Source organism: Mus caroli, chromosome 15 (assembly GCF_900094665.2).
Source record: "Mus caroli chromosome 15, CAROLI_EIJ_v1.1, whole genome shotgun sequence".
In the NCBI taxonomy this organism is placed as follows: Eukaryota; Metazoa; Chordata; class Mammalia; order Rodentia; family Muridae; genus Mus; species Mus caroli.
Genome location: NC_034584.1, coordinates 23779886 through 23799163, shown reverse-complemented (window position 1 = coordinate 23799163; position 19278 = coordinate 23779886). Strand labels below are relative to the sequence as shown.

The 19278-nt window shown below is 41.2% G+C and overlaps 1 protein-coding gene across 1 annotated transcript in view; it reads right to left on the bottom strand.

Annotated features, from left to right (window-relative positions):
* Dnah5 (dynein axonemal heavy chain 5) overlaps positions 1-19278 on the bottom strand; it is a 249534-nt gene that overhangs the window by 42329 nt on the left and 187927 nt on the right. The window contains exons 60-65 of the mRNA XM_021183130.1: positions 16400-16579; positions 14716-14853; positions 9809-9944; positions 8925-9241; positions 8221-8376; positions 6546-6728 (exon numbers count right to left, since the gene is read on the bottom strand). Coding sequence (XP_021038789.1) covers positions 6546-6728; positions 8221-8376; positions 8925-9241; positions 9809-9944; positions 14716-14853; positions 16400-16579 — 1110 coding nt within the window. The remainder of the gene's footprint in view (positions 1-6545; positions 6729-8220; positions 8377-8924; positions 9242-9808; positions 9945-14715; positions 14854-16399; positions 16580-19278) is intronic.

Sequence of the window (19278 nt, the reverse complement as noted above, 5' to 3'; positions counted from 1 at the left end):
GCATTCAGACCTGCCTCCTGGCAGAAGATGTAGGCCTGAAACAGGGCCTATTAGCTTCTGTAGTCCACACTCTCACTTGCACAGACTAGTCTCAGAGGGATCCAGGAATCAAATGGCCCCCCAGGTGCTCCAGCAAAGGCCTCTTGGGTGGGACGGACACCTCTCCTCTGGCAGGGAAGGTGCCCGGAAATCTGGAGCCCAAAACGGGGTCTGCCTCAGAAGCTGTCCTCTAGGGACCTTGGGGATGTCTGCTCACTCTGCACCCAGGTGACCCAGTGCTGGCACCGACTGGAAGGGATTTGTGACCCTGGTCAGGCCGGCTTTTCTGCTTCCCTAATGCTGTCTCAGGTCCCGAGTGATTGGACTGGAACAGAAGTTGTGTTCCACTCACCGGTGGTCCTAAGATCACATGAAGAGTCTACTAGAGGACTTGGGGGTGTCCGCCAACTCTGCACCCAAGGTGTCCCCGAAACAAAATCTTTAATGTGAGTTCAACAGCAAAATTACAAGATGGCCTTTCTCAGGTCTGAGTGTGACTTCCTATAGCTATACTACAAGTTTACAATATGCACTGCTCATATTCCTAGAGAAGCGTAAGAAAGGGGCATTACACAAGTAGTTATCCAGGATTCCATAGCAGGATTCCAAATTCTATTCCCTGTAGAAATGGGCTTAAGTCTTTGTGACAGTGAATCATTTGAAATAATAGTGCATAATGGAAGTACAAGTTAATTGCTGGGTGGTGTTACCTGTCTGTTAATATCCAGTGCTCATACAAGCCTCAGGAGAAAGAAGGCAACCAGATTTAGAAAAATGTCTTATTAACCAATATCCAAGCCCCTTCACTTCTATGGGTAATGTAATTCTTCATTTCTAGGAAGCATCTTATGATTGTGAGAAAAGAAACCCATAGCCAGTCTGCAAATTATGCCTTGATTTGATCGCCATCAAAATGCTAATCACTCAGCTGGGGATGTACTTCAGTTAATTAAGTAGCACTTCCTTACTACACACAATACCCTGGCTTTGATCCTCTGCACTGAAAATAAAATAAAGATGGATGATATACAGACAGACAGACAGACAGACAGACAGACAGACAGATGATAGAGTAGAAAGATGATAGATAGATTGATAGATAGATAGATACATACATACATACATACATACATACACATACATATATACATACATACATACAGTAGGTAGATAAATGATAGAGAGATGATGATAGAGAAATAAAGGTAAATATTGGTAGCATGTACATAGATTATACAGATAGGGAGTTGATAGACCAATAGATAGATTAAACACAGATAATATGTAGACAGACAGATACACATATGATACAAAGGTATTAGACAGTGACAACTGCCAAATTGTCCCATGAGCTCCTCATTTGACAACCTTAGAACTTCTGAGAAATGATTTCTATTTAGTACTGTCAGCCAACCTGAATGTATTCTCTGAAATTCTGCTCAAACTCAGCCTTCCTCATCACAGCAAGTGGAACTACATACGTCCAACTTCTCAAGCCAAACCTTTTGAGTACTCTACTTTTTTAAGTTGGTGGTGAGTGGTGGTGGAGTGATGTTTGTGGGTGGCTGTGCCACTGTGTGCATATAGAGATCAGAGGAAAATTCAGTGGGGTTGGTCTTTTTCTTCCATCTTTAAGTGGGTTTCAAGGATTAAACAGGACCTCCAAACTTACACACCAACCACTTTCACCGACTGGATCATTTCCCTGTCCCCAGAGTACTTCCTTTTCACAAATTTCACAATAAATTCACGATCAAATTCTATCATCTCTGTGTCAGAATGCAATCTTAGAACAAAGCAAGGGTTCAGAACGTATACACTTCTACCAGTTTTGAGGTCCCTGAGTTGTAGCCAGTCAAAGAAAACATGTTCCTCCCACTGTCGCTGCCATCTGCATTGCCTCCCTAGTTGTTACTTCAATTCACTTATTCGCTACATGAGAATTCCAAATTTCAGGAAATGTAGAAATTAGCATATGCAAGTGACATTTAGAGGATGCTATAACACTGCTTTCCATCCACAGTTTTCCTAGAGTCCCATTTTTATGGCTACACTTGGAAATAAAATGATAATAAATCGCAACACATCAAAATATATACATTTCACATAGTTTGGCCTCTGAGCTCCTAAGGGTAAGTGCTGTGAAGTCTTCATCTGAGCATATTAAGAAAAAAAAATGTAAAAAGACAGAAAGGATGCTACAGTTAACATCATAAAGATGTATACTTAGATCATTATCTACATCATACTAGCCATTTTATAAAGTCCCACAAGCCTTAGGATTTTCATCCATAAAATGGACATGAAAATATCACATAACTGAACAGTGAAGTTAAGAGAGGGATTTCATGGCTGCTCAAATTATCTCTCTGCTTCTCCTGGAACTTTATGGATTTCTAGGAGAAATAACAAGTACACTATTTCTTGATAAGTAGAATTGTTCACAAAAATGTTTAGATGGATGGATGGGTGGGTGGATGGATGGATGGATGGATGGATGGATGGATGGATGGATGGATGGATGGATGGATATGTCATTCTATCTACATACCTATATAAATATATATGTCTTCCAAAAATATTCTCTCTGATGAGAGAAGGATTTATGACAAAATTATTTTGATTCACTTTGGGGTATCACATTAACTGAAAAATATTACCTTCTTGTAGATTGGACCTCAGTTTATAATCCTGTGTCCACAAAGTGCATAAACATGGCTTGTTTCAATGTGATAACTTAGGTTATGGGAAATGACTGAGAGGACAAAAAGACCAGCTCAGACCCCCTTATTCACCACCCACATGAAAAACTCGGCCATATTAGAAGGTTTAAAGATAGTGTGAGAAGAGTAGTTGTTGTGGGGGAAAGACAAAAACAAAACCCCTTGAGAAAAATAACACTGTTAAGAAGTAAGTCATGGGAGAGAGCTTAGTCAGTAAAGTGCTTGCTTGAGTTCAATCTTCAGCATCCACACAAAAATGCCAGGTGGGATGGAGATGGAACACCTGTAATTCCAAGGCTGTGAAACTGGAGACAAGAGGATTCTAGAGCCCATTGGCCAGCCAGCCTTACCTAGTGGGTAAGTACCAAACCAACAGAAGACTCTGCAAAACCAGATGAATGGTACCTGAGAAACAACAATGGAGTTTGACCACACTCAAACACACACGCATGTGCACACACCACACACATACACACACACATACACACACACACACACACACACAGCAGGTCTTCTCTTCCATTATTAGACTTTACTTTGAGAAATTCAAGATAATTGTAGTTATTATAATGGTATACAGGGAAAGATAATCCTCTTGTTTTATAAAAAAATAATAATAAATAAAACTATCAATGTAGTCTTTCCCCAATGTTTGGAAGGGCTGTTTATTTTGAGTGTGTGTCCTGCTAATGAGGTGTTAGTAAGGGAATGATTTTCTCAATTTTCCCAAGAAGACAGGAAACACTGGCACTGGACCTATACTGATTTTATAAGGCTGATGAACATCTTTTTAAGAATCTGAAACCACCCTTGATACTGTAATCTTCTCTAGCCACCAACACTGGGTGCTGGTGTTTTTACGTTGATTTTTTTTGAATTTTTTATTAGATTTTTTCTTCATTTATATTACAAATGCTACCCCGAAAGTCCCTATACCCTCCCCCCACCCTGCTCCCCAACCCACCCACTCCCGCTTNCTGGCTCTGGCATTCCCCTGTACTGGGGCATATAATCTTCGCAAAACCAAGGGCCTCTCCTCCCATTGATGGCCGACTAGGCAACCTTCTGCTACACATGCAACTAGAGACACAAACTCTGGGTGGTACTGGTTAGTTCATATTGCTGTTCCTCCTATATAGGATTGCAGACCCCTTCAGCTCCTTGGGTACTTTCTCTAGCTCCTCCATTGAGGTTTAAAGGCTCCTCAAACAAGTTCTGAGTTCACGAGTATTATTCATGTACAGCAATTAAAAACACAGAGGATATGGGAGAAGAGAGAAGGGAGGAGAAAGAGAAAGATATTTTCCCTTTCCCTTGCAGTGGTAGAGCTCAGAAGAGCAAGCCTGATACAGCATGCACAAAGCATATAGACAGGAGGAGGCGCAGATTCAAAGAATTTGCCCATAGTCTTAACCTAATAAATCTTTGGGTCAGCACAGAAGGGGCCATAAAGCAAAAATCACCTCATTGCTATCGAGCCCATGAGAAAGTCGATAGCAACTTCAACCTCACCATGGTAGTGGTCTCATTAAAACCTTCTGTATCTCATTGCTTAAGCTTCACACATTCCCCAGGGGAAGCGCTGACTCAGAAAAAGGAAGTTTATAAATTATTGGTCATTTTTTCCACTGAACACTAAGCTAGCTATCTCAAAATCCAGGAGCAAAGGGAGCAGGCACTGAGTTATGATTCCAGAGCCTCATTGAGTTAGTAGCTGTCGTGGCTAGCCTTAACTGTCACCTTAACATACCTTAGAGTCATCTGAGAGGACAGCCTTAGTCAAAGACTTGCCTAATCAGACTGGCCCATGGGTATATCTATGAGGAACTGTCTTGATTGCTAATTGATTTGGGAAGGCACAACCCACTGTGGGTAGTACTATCCTTAAGCGAGTAGTCCTGAACTGTATACGAAATCAAGCTGAGTATTAGCTGGCCTATGAGCCACCAGGCAGCATGGTCTCCTCTGTATTTATTGGCTGTAAAGTGAGTTCTTTGGTCACCAACAATAATGTGTGAAATCGCAGGCAGGTTGGCCTTCAGGTTCCTGCTTTGGTCACTGAATAATGGACTGTGCTCTAGAATTCTCAGCTGAGGGAAAACCTTTCTTCCCTCACTTCTTTCCGTCAGAGTGCTCGTCACAGCGACGGGGATCAAACCAGAAGAGGAGACGCCAGAGGCTACACGAGTTCTTCTTGATTTTGTTCTGCATTTCTTTAATTGTGGGGAGAGAGCATGCGTCGTGGACATGCGTGGAGGTCATAGAACAACTTGCAGGAGTTGACTCTAAGCTTCTATCGTGTGTGTATTGGGGACAAGTGCAGGTCAATATGCCTTAACCCAACTCACGCATCAAATTTCTAAAGGTTTACACCAGACCCATCGGGCACACATGGAGCTCTTTAAGATAACAGAGACTGGGGAGCTAGAAAGATGGCTCAGTAGCTGAGAGCATGCTGCCTTTGCGAAGGACCCAGGTTCAGGTCCCAGAGTTCATGTTGGATAGTGACAACTGCCTGCAATTCGGTTATCAGATATCTGACACCCTCTTCTGGTTCTGCAGGCATCTATATGCATGAATACATATAAATGCACAGAGGTGCATGTATGCATTCATACACTCACATAAATAAAAAGCAAATAATTTTTTTAAAAAAGCTGGAGATTTGAGTGTGGTCTCAAAGTTTACATATTGTATGCTAGGAAACATCATAACCAAATGAAAGCAGGGAAGAAAACTGAATGTCAGCAGGTAACTGGAGTTCACCATAAAATTAGCTTCTTATGAAAATAAAGCCGTTGAAGAACAGAATAACAACACAGAATAATGACTATAATGGCAGTTATATTGTCGACGTCTTAGACTTTACAAAAACATATTGCACATCTGGCTGGAGAGATGATTGTGTGTGCAACACAAGTGTGGAGACCTGAGCTTGGAGCTCAAGAACTCATGGAAAATATCAGGCATTGTGATATGTGCCTTCAACCCCAGCACAGGGAGGGAGTGACTAGGGTGGAGGGCAGGGGTGAGTAGGGGAGGTGCACTTAGGGACTGGTGAATCACTAAAGCTGACTGGCTGGCCAGAAAACCTGAAGTGAGCAGCTTCAGATTTAGTGAGAGGTCACATCTTAAAAAATATGGAGTAGCGCTTGCTGCTCTTGTTGAGGACCCAGTTCCAATTCCTAGCCCCATATGGCAGCAGACAACCATCTATAACTCCAGTTCCAAAGGATCCAGTACCCTCTTCAGGACTCCACAGGCACCAAACAAGCATGTGGGGTACAGATATACATGCAGGGAAAACACATATTATAATAATAATAATAATAATAATAATAATAATAGTTGTTATTGTTTTATATATAGCACTAATACTAATAACATAATGATGATGATGATAAAATTTGAAATTAAAAAAGGTGATGTAGCCATTGAGCAGTACCCTATGTCTATCCCTGGCTTCTATACACACTTACATACACATATATGGACATGCACATCCACACACCACAGCATAACACATATATTCAGAAGAATACATGTGTAAATAATTGGCCAACCCTCTCCTATTCATGGAAAAAGAAAATACTCAAGAATTAATGTGAACTTTAGATTCCAGATTAATGGCTCCTAAAGCAATTTCAATGTCAGAGCTAAGATTCAGGGCACAGGCAAACCATGGGGATAAAGGAGAAATCAACCCCACGACAATGTTTATACTGTTTGTATCAATGAAATGCAGTGCAGTGCAGCAACGGGAGTCTGCCTTGCTTTCCGCACCTGCTTCTCCGTGAGAATGACTCTCCCCAGTAACTGATCCTCCAGGCCCTTCACAGTGACTGTGAAGTCGATGATGGAGGTCCGAGCACTTATTTCTGGAGTATAGGCTGGATTCGGCAGCTTGGTAGTGATATAAAGTTTAAAGCCGTCCATGACATCCACTTCCTTGTCGCCGACCTTCACCTTTTTTATAAAAAGAAAGTTAGACAGAGGAGAAAGACAACTGAGTCTTTTTCATATTGGATCAGTTATTGCTTGGATCAATTTGTAACTGGATATGATTTGTATATTAAGACATAAAAAATTGTCATTAGGTACTCACAGAGCTTCAAGACACTACGATATGAGACAAGAGGCGGGGAGGACAGGAGAGACAAAGGGAAAGAGAAAGAGCTAAGAAAATAGCCATGGCCCCCAGTAGAAGGATGGAGCCACCCATGCATCTCAAAATTTTAACCCAGAAATGTTCCTGTCCAAAGAAAAGACAGGGACAAAAAATAGAAGAGACTGAAGGAAAGGCCATCCAGTGACCTTCCCACTTAGGGATCCATTCCATCTGCAGACACCAAACTCAGACACTATTGCTGATGCTAAGAAGTGCTTGCTGACAGGAGCCTGATATGGTTACTCCCTGAGAGGTTCTACCAGCACCTGACTAATACAAATGCAGATACTCACAGCCAGCCATGAGACTGAGTCTGGGGACCCTAATGGAAGCGCTAGGGGAAGGACTGAAGGAGCTGAAGGGGATTGCAACCCCATAGGAAGAACAATATCATCTAACTGGACCACCTAGAGCTCCCAGGGACTAAACCACCATCCAAAGAGTGGAGGGAGCGAGGACTCCGGATACATATGTAGCAGAGGATGGCCTTATCTGACATCAGTGGGAGGAGAGGAAGGCTTGATGCCCCAGCATAAGGGGATGCTAGAGGGGTGAGGTAGGAGCGAGTGAATAGGTAGAGGAGCACCCTCATAGAGGCAAAGGGGAGGGGAGAGGGAGAGGTAATGAGGGGGGTTGGTGAAGGGGTAGCAGGGAAGAGGGATATTTGAAATGTAAATAAATAAAATGATTATTAAAAAACAACAATGAAAGAGGAGGAGCTAAGAGATCTAAGCATACCATGTAACAAATACAGAATTAGTTATCAAAAGTGTCATGACTAAACCCAGAAGATAAGGGAAAGCTAACCCGTTGAGAATAATGAGAGGGATTACCACCCACATACTGAAGTTTGAGAAGTCACACAAGCAGGACCCAAAAATGGCAGGAGAGAGCAGGGAAGGGGCGTGGTTTACAACAGTCCCTGGATAAGGCTAAGATGAGGATGTAAACACACGTGGACTTGTGCGGTTTAGATTTCTCACCAGTATCACATAACTTAGTACCAAGGATTTCATAAGCGTGCCCTTATCTGGACAGAAGGAAGGCGGGACAAGAAGGGTCTTAAAGTTTTCAACAGCCGAAGATCAAAATAGAATCCGTTTCTTTGTTACAGAATTAAAATAGTAATAAGCATGACAGGATTCCTAATCTGTCAATAATTTAGCCTCTATTCAGGAGAGCAGAAAAACATCTAGCAACTGGTTCTATTTGTAGCCTCTTGAAAGCATCTGTCTCCCCTACCAGGATGCGCTGTTGCCCTGTATACTGGTATCAGTGGGTTTCACATACCTTAAAAGTAGATCCTGTTTTAATGAAGTTTTTTTCCAAAACGTTGTCCAGAGCAGGGTCTAATTCCTCCCCAACATCCTCGATGAGCAAAGGCCTCCCCAGTGAAAGGCTGTCCTCCAGGTGGTTTCTAAAGTACTTGTGGTTTAGAGATGTGATCTAAGCATGGGGTGGGATCACCAGGTTACTCTGGATAGACAAGTTCATGATGTGACACTCAGCAATACCATGTGACCTCTAAACACTCTGCCCCAGGAAACTAACAAGGACCTAGAAATCCTGGGCTGTTTCCACTCCGCCTTTAATAGACAAATCACCTACCATGCAACATGTGAGGGTAGGTAGTATGGGATATCTTTGCTTCTTCCTATCCTCCACCAACCCCATTGGTAGATGACAAGAAGTCTCTGTGTAAGCATAGCACAGATAAAGTGCTTTACTTCTTCTGACTATCAAAGAAAGCTGTGACCTTAACAGAAGAGCTCTGATTCACTGAAATATAATAGTGGTACGTGTGCCCAAAAATGCAAACAATAAGGTTATGGAAAATACTTCATTATTATATATAAGCTTATATCTCTATTTAGGATCCCAAGAAAAACACGTAAAATGTTCAAATACTTCTCTCTTTTGATGGGGAGGGAGATGAGAGGGCTCTACAAAAAAATACAATTTGATATGTATAAATGTACTCTAACAGAAATCACCTGGAGTTCATTTTGGCTCTCTTTATTCTTAATCCAGATCTTGCCTTGAGTCTGAGGGTCGATGAGCAAAGGATAGCGTGATGCTTTTGTGACAATAATTCCATTCTGGATGGACAGGTCATCATTTGGAAGGCCTTGTAGGTTCCATTCGCTGATAGTAGGGGCATCGATCAGCATCTCATTGAGATTTAGACCATTCCCAAACGGGATTTTACGGGCTTTCATTTCCTTCTTCCAATCATATAACAGCAGGTCTCGAAACTCTTGGTTAAATGGACCAGAGTATGACAGAAAAGCTGTAGCCAGCAGCACATCCCCTAAAGTGGAAAGCAAGCACCCCAAAAATACTTTGTGACTCTCCATGCAATTGCATAACTCACTAAAATTGAAAAGAAAGTGTGAATCAACAACCATTCTTTTAACCTAAAACTCCATAGTCAACCTGTAAGTACAGGCTGCCAATGGCATTGATCAATAAGCGTGAGTTTGATTGACTGCAGAACAGACTCTAAATATCCTATCAAAAAAGGACTATCAGAAGTTAAACATCGGGTCATCATAACTTTGTTGTAAGAGTGACCTCTAGCTCAAAAATGTAACTTTAAAAACCAGAAAAGGCAGAGTCATCATTAAAGTGTCCATGATCAATAGCCCACGTTTTTAGAAGTGTTTGAAAGCAAATTAAAAATAAGAGGTGTGAAGGTCATTGACACATGAAATCAGGACACGTGTAACAGACAATTACCCACCTCCTTGGAATGCTTGTAGACACACAAACATACATATACGAATTTGAAACAAGCAAGTGCTGTTTGATTCATGCTTAAGGCCTCTGACTCCATCACAGTCAACACACAGTCTCGTTAATGAAAGAGTTCACAGACCTACGAGCCGTTTAGTTTGTGCAGCAAACTCTTTACTTTGTTCCGTCCATCGCTCCTTTTCACCTGCCAAGCCACTGATGAGCGTGGATGCTGTCTGCATCTTATGCCTACACCGGTCCGCATCTTCAAGCAAGGTCTAAAGAAGGCCAAAACAAGAAGGAAACCTTTCCTCAGACAAAAGAGCAGCTACTCACTCAAATGTGTGACTTTAAAGCATGTATTGTCTTCCTTGACACATGGAAGGCCTATTTCACATACACACACACACACACACACACACACACCAAACAAACAAACAAAAACAAAAAAACAAGATTCTAGCTTTGTATGTCTGTGTTGGCTCTGTCTTGCCTCTGGCGCTTCTCTGCCCAGTGCCTTGAGCCCAGCAACCAATTTCTCCCCAGTGTTAGTAACAGAAAAATGGAGGACATTTCTATCACTCATTAGTAAAATCACACATGATAGCATCATGTAACACAATGTATATAAAGAATGACAATCCTTAGGAGTATTTCTCATTTCAAACCCTGCTGTCTTCAATGCATCACCTAAGGCCACATTGCATTTCACATCAGAAGAAGCTTAAATTTTCTTCACCTCATTGGGCTCCAAGGCTCCTGCAGAAATCTCAGCCTAGTACAACTTATCATATATTTCTAAGCTGTTCCTTGAGACAGCAAAGAGACTTTAAAGCAGACTTCCATATAATATGGTCATTTCAAACCTAATTCCACCCCCAGTTTCTAGTGCTGGTGATGGAACCCTGGGCCTCAGGCATGCTGGACATGTATGTTGCTGAACTATACTCCTAGTCCCTAAGACTTTTCATCTTCTATGTAGATGTTTAAGAGATAACTTCCAGTTCTACATGTGAATGTATAGGAAATGAAGTAAGTATGGACAAAGAGGTGGACATCGGTGGATGCCCATCTGTAACAAATACATACTGCACATTTTTATAAAGTAAGTTCAATGGGAATATCTATAATGTTATGGAAAGTTTAAACTGTTCCAATATTTTTCTTTAGTGGAATTTCTTAGATTTCCATTTAAATTATCATACAGTACTGATACAGATACTCTAATTTAAAATTATCTTGTAATTTTTATGCCTCAAAAAATATTGCAATATTTTATTAAGTTAAAAACTTAGATAATAAAACAGTATCACTAAGTGTTCTGTTTTTAAATTGGCTTAAAGTATATGTACTATATACATATATATATAGCATATGTTCAGATATAAGAGCAAGGTATTATTTATGTTCCTCTCCAGGATTCCCTAAATACATTTTCTATAATGAATAGATTGCTTTTGTAAGAATAACACAATACAGGGCCTTGAATACAGGAGAGACTTAATTCAATCTATTCTCACCTTCTTTCTGGAGTTTTGTCTTCCCTTTAGTTAATGAAAAATAACCAAAAGCCTACTTCTGTGTTATATCCCCATCATATATGCCTACTTGTTTCAACCCAAGAATAGAGATATGGATTGTATGGTATTTGATTTAAAATAATTTATTTAAAACAAGGTTTTCACTGAAAAGATATTCTTAATTGCATTTTGTCAGAATTCCCCATCCTTACTTATATCCAGCTGATTAAGAAAACTGTTAGACATCTGGGTTCTTTCCAGCTTGTGGCTATTATAAATAAGGCTGCTATGCACATAGTCGAGCAGGTGTCCTTATTACATGTTGGAGCATCTTCTGGGTATATGCCCAGGAGTGGTACTGCTGGATCTTCAGGTAGTATTATGTCCAGTTTTCTGAGGAGCAGCCAAACTGATTTCCAGAGTGGTTGTACCACCTTGCAATCCCACCAGCAATGGAGGAGTGTCCCTCTTTCTCCACATCCTCACCAGCATTTGCTGTCACCTGAGTTTATGAAATGCTGAGGCAAATGGATGGATTTGGAGGATATCATCCTGATTGAGGTAACCCAATCACAAAAGAGCACATATGATATGCACTCACTGATAAGTGGATATTAGCCCAGAAGTTCAGAATACCCAAGATACAATTCACAAACCACATGAAACTCAAGAAGAAGGAAGACAAAAGTGTGGATACTTTGATCCTTCTTAGAAGGGGGAACGAAACACCCATAGAAGGAGTTAGAGAGACAAAGTGTGGAGCAGAGACTGAAGGAATGACCATCCAGAGACTTCCCCACCTGGGGATCCATCCCATATACAATCACCAAACCCAGACACTATTGCAGATGCCAACAAGTGCTTGCTGACAGGAGCCTGATATAGCTGCTTCCTGAGAGTCTCTGCCAGTGCCAAACAAATACAGAAGTGGATGCTCACAATCATCCATTAGACTGAGCACAGGGTACCCAATGAAGGAACTAAAGAAAGGATTCAAGAAGTTGAGGGGGTTTGCAGCCCCATAGGAGGTAGGAGGAACAACAATATGAACTAGCCAGTACCCCCACCCCCCAGAGTTCCCAGGGAATAAATTACCAACCAAAGAGTACACATTGTGGGACTCATGGCTCCAGTTGTATATGTAGCAGAGGATGGCATAGTCAGACATCAATGGGAGAAGAGGCCCTTGGTCCTGTGAAGGCTCTATGCCCCAGTGTAGGGGAATGCTAGGGCGAGGAAGCAGGAGTGGGTGGGTTGGTGTGCAGGGGGATGAGGGAGGGGATAGGGGGAAGTGTTTTATGGAGGGGAAACCAGGAAAGGGGATAATATTTGAAGTGTAAATAAAGAAAATATCCAATAAAGTCAAAAACAAACAAACAAACAAGAAAAAAAGAACTGTCAGGCCCTAGTTCCCTGTCTTTGTTCTCTAGGTCGCCAGGTTCCTCTGGTTACTGTGTTATAGGCAAAGAATGGTTAATGCTTATGGTAACTAGAAGCAGATAGTTCTGGTTAGAGGTTGGGTATAGAACACCTTTGGTCCAACTCTGAGGTCTGGTCTCTGTTAACTGGGAAGTAAGCCAGCTAACTCTTCAGAAGGCCAGAGAAGTTAGACCCTAAGACAAGGCACTGCACTCTTTGTGGACAGCAGCCAGGACACTTTAAAAAGGCCATGCAGGCCTGGGCTACAATGAACTGCACACTAGAACAACTTTGGGAGACCCACAAGTACTTCCAGCTTCATCTGGCCCTAGGGATAAAGAAAGTGAAACAAAAATGACTGAAAATAATGTTCCTAAGTTGGTTAAGCAGCAGGCTCAGGGCAAACTTGTTTTCAATCTAAAGACATTTGAAATTTGTGGAAAATCGGGTTTTCAAGCTATGGTCATATTTTTACAATAGCAGTTCTCTGTGTTCCTTTATCTAAACTAATAAACTAACAAATGAAGTAATAAGCTTTATCTAAACTAATAAACAGAACAGCAATAAAAAAGCGAATGAGCAACTGCAAACCTGCTAAAAGTTAAACACAATAAACAATAGAAAAGAGTGCTTTATTCTGGATACAAGGGAATATCCAGAAAGACAGAAATTAATACTCTCTCCTCCTGCTTTTTAATGTAGGCTCTGTAGTTGCGATGCTAATTTTCTCCTTATGTAAGTGACCCCCCCCCCCACTAGAAACATACAAGGCCATGCAGGTGCTACTGGCTCACTCCTGCAGAACATCCTTAGGAATGCACCCTCACAGCTCTCGGGGGACTTGGATCTTCAAGAGATGCAGTGTGTATTCTGTATACCATGAAACTGAAGAGTCAAAAGCAGGTGTCTTAATCTAGAAAGGGGGCACCTCCAGGAAATATCCAAAGAAAGATTCACTCTGGGTCCTGTATGCCACATGCAATACAGAGTTAATCAGACGCGGGAGATTTGGGGCTAAAAGCTTATACAATCTGGTGTGCAGAGTCCTTTAAATATCTATCACTTGTGACTTTCTGCTACTATGAAATTAAAAAACTATTTAAAGTAGTGAGAAAAATCATGGTGGTTTTTATGACTTAGAAACTCCAATGCCTTCTCTCTGCAATCTCTTCGGGCATTTTTACCTGAATGGTAATTTACAGATGTCTGCTGAGTCCAATCTGGCCTCCATTCACCGTAAGACTGAGTATTGGTAACCCAAGCACTCATAGCCACCTCTGCAATAAGGAACCCTGAAGTTTTATCTGCATGTGTTCTATATTAAATCCACTTTGATTTTAGGAAAGAGTCCCCCAGGAGAACTGTGATTTTATAATATATGACAAGTCTGTGGATCTGGATGCTAGCAAGTACAAATTCCCTTCCCTGACACCTCTTTCTCTGTATGTGTCTCTCTCTGCCTCTCTCCCTCTCTGTGTGTGTGTGTGTGTGTGAGAGAGAGAGAGAGAGAGAGAGAGAGAGAGAGAGAGAGAGAAAGAGAGAGAGAAAGAGTGAGAGAGAGAAAGAGAGAGAGAGATGAAAAATGTGTGGACAATCACTGTGCATTAGAGTATACACCTACTGTCACATCCATGTAACAGGGAGGCCTTAAGACAACATCAAAATATCCAAGTCCTGCCCAGGCTGTGATTGATCAGCTTAAAGCCAGAACTCTCCCTTGGCATTCTGTGTTTTGGCTGCTTTGTGAAAAATAAAATGATCTGCCCCACCTACTTTTAAAACCGTTTGAAAGATTAAATGTAATGTTGTGGGAAGGGATGACTTCAGAGGCACAGGGGTCCTCACTCTGCTCAGGCATAGAGAGACTTGAACAGTTATGCCTAGAACCAGTATCCACCTGAGTGGACCACGCTAACCCTTACTTATCAATGACTTTGGATGTTAGTTAGAAACAAGGTCAAGGCCTCAGCGGAGGGTGATGGGCTGTGTGATCATTATAAAACTCAGTGAACTCTTGAGGGAAACCAACCCTTCAGAGAAAGACGTGATAGGATTGAGACTCAGGAGGACAGAATGTGTGAGCCTCCCTCCCATTCCGAGCATAGCCTACCTGCTTCTCTGCCATGGCCTGTTCATACTCTGCCTGCACAACATCAAGCTCTGCTTGCTTAGCATCCAGCTCAGCCTGGGCTTTCTGCAGGTCCTGCATGGCCAGGATGTGACGATTCTCTTGCACTATCAAGTTGGCCTGCAGGGGACACAAGATGAAGAAGAAGCAGGGAGGCCCCAGGCACCCACACTTTAGATGATGGGAGTTCCCCCAGGGCACACACTGACAGCGGTGTTTTACTCTGCCTCTGGGATCACCTCAAACTTCGTGAACCCAAACCCAAATATTAATGTTAATTTTTATCCATGCTTATAACCATAAAATTATAAAACATTAGAATAGCAATCAGCAAATTTATTTTCTATACAGTTGTAGGCAAAATACCTAAGAACTATTTTAGGCTACAGAGGCCAAAATGCAAAATAAAAGCTTTTAAAGATTTATTTAAAAAACAAAAAAAACATTTCATAAGCCAACACTAGATGACAGGCTAGACTTGACCTTCAGTGGAAGCTGAAATGAGAACCCCGGAGAAAAGTTTTCATTGTTCTGCCTTTTGGGGAGTCTCTGTTCAATGATTTCAGTTCCCTATTCTTGATATAAATGCAATAAAACAAAATGTATACATTATTATGTTTGCTGGGAAAATATAAACTAGAATGCCATGCATTTCCCGGGACCAATCTCTAGCTTGCTGGAATCTCCTGTGGTCAGTTTCCATAGTGTCAGCAAGCATGACATCATCTGTTTGCTCTGAAATTCTCGGACTCGGAATGAGTGATGCTTTCCATAGCTCTGGAAACCTGAGACTCACCCTCTAAGCTCTGCATTCTCCCCCTTGATACTCCTGATCATTTTATCATACTTATTAAGTTTATTGGGTAGCTAACAATTATAAGTAAGTACGTCTTGGTTTATGGTTGGAAAAGATCAAATCTACAAAAACAAAATCAAGCCACCAACTACGATTGTTAAGACATGAGTACTAGAGCTTGGGCTTTTAAATGTGTTCACCGCTCTGTTTGCTAAAGACTGGGTGTCTTTTTAATAGTGATGGCAAATATGGAAATAACACTCATAAATTCAGCTACTTGGGGAAATGTAGGGTTAGGCTCAAAAATCACATTTAATTTCAAATAGCTGACATTCTTGCCTGAGGTGCAATAAAGGGAAAGAGAAAGCTCTACCTTCCTTCTTCAAAGACCAGAATTTCTGGCACCGGTATCTATGTCTTCACCCTGTCTCGTTCATAGGATTCCTTTGCTTAAGATCTTGAACATTGTTGGAGAACATTCTGTGCCCTAATTTTCTTGTCTTAGGTTTTTTTTTTCTCTTTTTTTTTAATTTATTTTTTATTAGGTATTTTCCTCTTTTACATTTTCAATGCTATCCCAAAAGTCCCCCATACCCATCCCCCCCAATCCCCTACCCACCCACTCCCCAACTCACAACAGACTCAGTGTCTTCACAAAGAATAAAATCATGCTTAAAAGCCCCTGCAATTTGGGAGCCATGTATTAAAGATGAAAGAAACATGTTAGTATCCATCATTCAGACCTCACTCTCTTAGGGATTTGAGGACAGATGCACTGACTGCCAAAGCGCCTGAGCTGTAAGAAGACAGACCGATTGGCCCAGCACTTCTCCCCGGCACAGGTCACAGGGCTCACCCTAGGAGGCCTACCTTCAGAGGAAGCACCTCCTTGTTTATAGAAAAAAAGGAAGCCATAGCTTTGGTCCAGGAACAAAGTCCGGCTACATTCCCACAGACGCGCTTGGCCGTCTCGATGTTGTAGTCGGACATTTCAAAGTAAGGACTCAAAAATTCTATCACTTCTTCATTGATCGTGTCTTTGGGAAATTGCTGTAGAAGGAAAAACGTGAAATCAGGTCAAAAATAGTTACTTTATGAGGTATATCTAAACTCACATTCTGCTTACAATGTAAAAGAAACTAGTAAGCATCCGAAGCTAGACAAATGGTTTGTGTTTTATTTGTTTGTTTGTTTGTTTGCTTGCTTGATTTGTTTTTGTTTGTTTGTCAGTGTCTCGGGATATTGGGTGAAAGTCTTAAAGCTGGAAGCACAGTGCGGAATGATTGCAAAGGAAGTCTGTCAGCAAGTGCTCTGTCCCTGGTGCCGGCACCCCGCCCTGGTTAAATACACTGGGATTCTATTTAGATGATGAGCTCTATTACCATAATTAGAATTTCAAACGCAATAAAAACTTCTTTCCATTAGTCCTAAATAGGTGAATTATAAACCCATAATATCAACAATGAAAAAACAAAAACACACACAGCTATATTCAAGCTAAGGACATATAGATTTAGCATTTATCAGCAACTAAATGCTTAATAGATTCAGACAGAAGTTCTATTAAACTCACATGAAATGTGAGAGCAATAACTTGGACACTGCACCTTGAGAATGATGAATTAATTTTTAATCATAGAGCTTTCACAAATATGAGAGAATTATTATCTCCTGGAGAAATATAATTTTAAGACACAGCAGAAATGGATTTAGAATTCCATCCTGCACCTAGAAGAAAAGTCCAGCCATGATTAAATTGAATGTTTAAAAAAAAATAATGTTTTCTCTTCTAAAAGGGTGATTACTTTCCAAGTATAAATAAATCTAGCCACTGGTAATTGCATGGAATAAACCTCCACAGACCGAGGATAGCAGAGTAGGACACCCTTTCATTCAGACCTTGCTTGTCACGAGTTTCTTTCATGAGACTTAGAAAATAAGGAAGACAGAGCTCTCATAAGCAGTGACCTTCCATCAAATGCACAAGGGAGATGTGGAGTCATTCACAAGGAATGTATTCAAAGTCCAACGGCACTGTCACCTACTCTCCTAGTTGCCTGGGCAAGTCAACAACCTACTGATTTCATACGCAACTCATTTCTGTAGCAGAGGGAAGGCACTTTACGATGTCATAGCTTCAGCAGGCACATGAAGGATGCTGAATTGAAAACTGAAGGAAAGGTGGTGCTTGAAGAACGGGCCTAGAGTGGGTATTTCCAGTTAGTTGTCTCAAGATCTAAATCTGGAAGATAAGACACTAAAACTTCTAGAAGGAAAACGTAAGAGGATTTATTCTGCCTCAGAGAAAGCCAAGATCTAAATGGAACACAGAAAATGCTATTAAGGAGAATATCAATAAAGAATCCTACATTAAAATTAAGAATCCCAGCTTAGCAAAAGACAGCAGCAATAAAATGAACAAGCCAGGAAGTGGCTGAAGATATTTGTAGCATTCATAAAGTATTTAAAATCCAACAGAAAAAGTTTAACAATGGGCTGGAGAGATGGCTCAGTGTTAAAGAGTGCATGTGGTCCTGCAAAGGACCCATGTTCCTCACACCCACAAGGTGGCTCAGCCATTGGCAAGTCCAGGTCCAGGGATCCTGACTTCCTTTTGCAGCAAATATAAGCACCAGACACACTCATGCAAGCAAACACTCATATACATAAAATGAAAATAATTAAATCTTTAAAACTAGTTTTAGCAGAAGGGGGCAAAAATATTGTGAGAGTCAAAGAATCAGAGTTCCCAGTGCGATTATGTCTTCTAGGGATGCCAGAAACTACATCGACAAAGTTTCATGACCCATGTGACTTGCCCAAATGTAAGCTGAACAAGGCATCAATAGACACAGCAAAGTGGTCAGGGAAACTCCATAAGGCTCTAACCCTATACAAAGAACTATAAGAGCTAAGGAGTGCTGAGACTGGGAGAAATGGGAAAAGTAAACCAATTTGTTATCCAGTACCTAATGGTCTGCCTGGAAAACATATATCGGTAACCGTATACAAACTGAACAGGTTGTATTTACATATTTAGTATTACAAATGTATGTGCATATGCACGTATAACAATTGATGAAAATAGAGACCATGAATTTTAAAGAGAACAAGGAGGGGTACATGAGAGGGGATCAAAGGAGGAAAGAAGAGAACAGAAAGATGATGTAATTGTAAGTTCAAAAAATAAAAGAAATAATTACACAGAGAGAAAGGCCCAAATAAGCACTTAACATAAAAATTTCTGAAAGGTTTACAAACCCAACCAAAGATTTTCAGCACCATTAGCTGTCACCGAAATGCAAATTAAGCCCATAACAAAGGAAACACTTCTGCCTCACACAAGGACACTGAAAAGCAGAAAACAGTTGGGCTGTGGGGGTGAGCACACAGTAAGTCTCAATGCTGAGTACGTGTATGACACGACCTTTTAAAAAACTTCCCTACGGTCTACAAAAACTGAGAAGATGTGTACAATCTATGTCTTAGAAATCCAACTCCTGTAAATATGGCCAACAGAAATGTATACATGCCGCCCCTAAAGGTCCTATATGTCAGTACAGACACCAGATTCATTTGTAATAGCCAGAACTTAGTGACAACCTGTAAGGAGCCGCCTTCACATTCGCCATTACAAGATGGCGCTGATGGCACTGACACCCATGTTCTAAGTAGTAAACAAGCAAGCTGCGCATGTGCCGGGGTAGCTTTCCACGCCATGTGCTCTGCCTTTCCCGTGACGACAACTC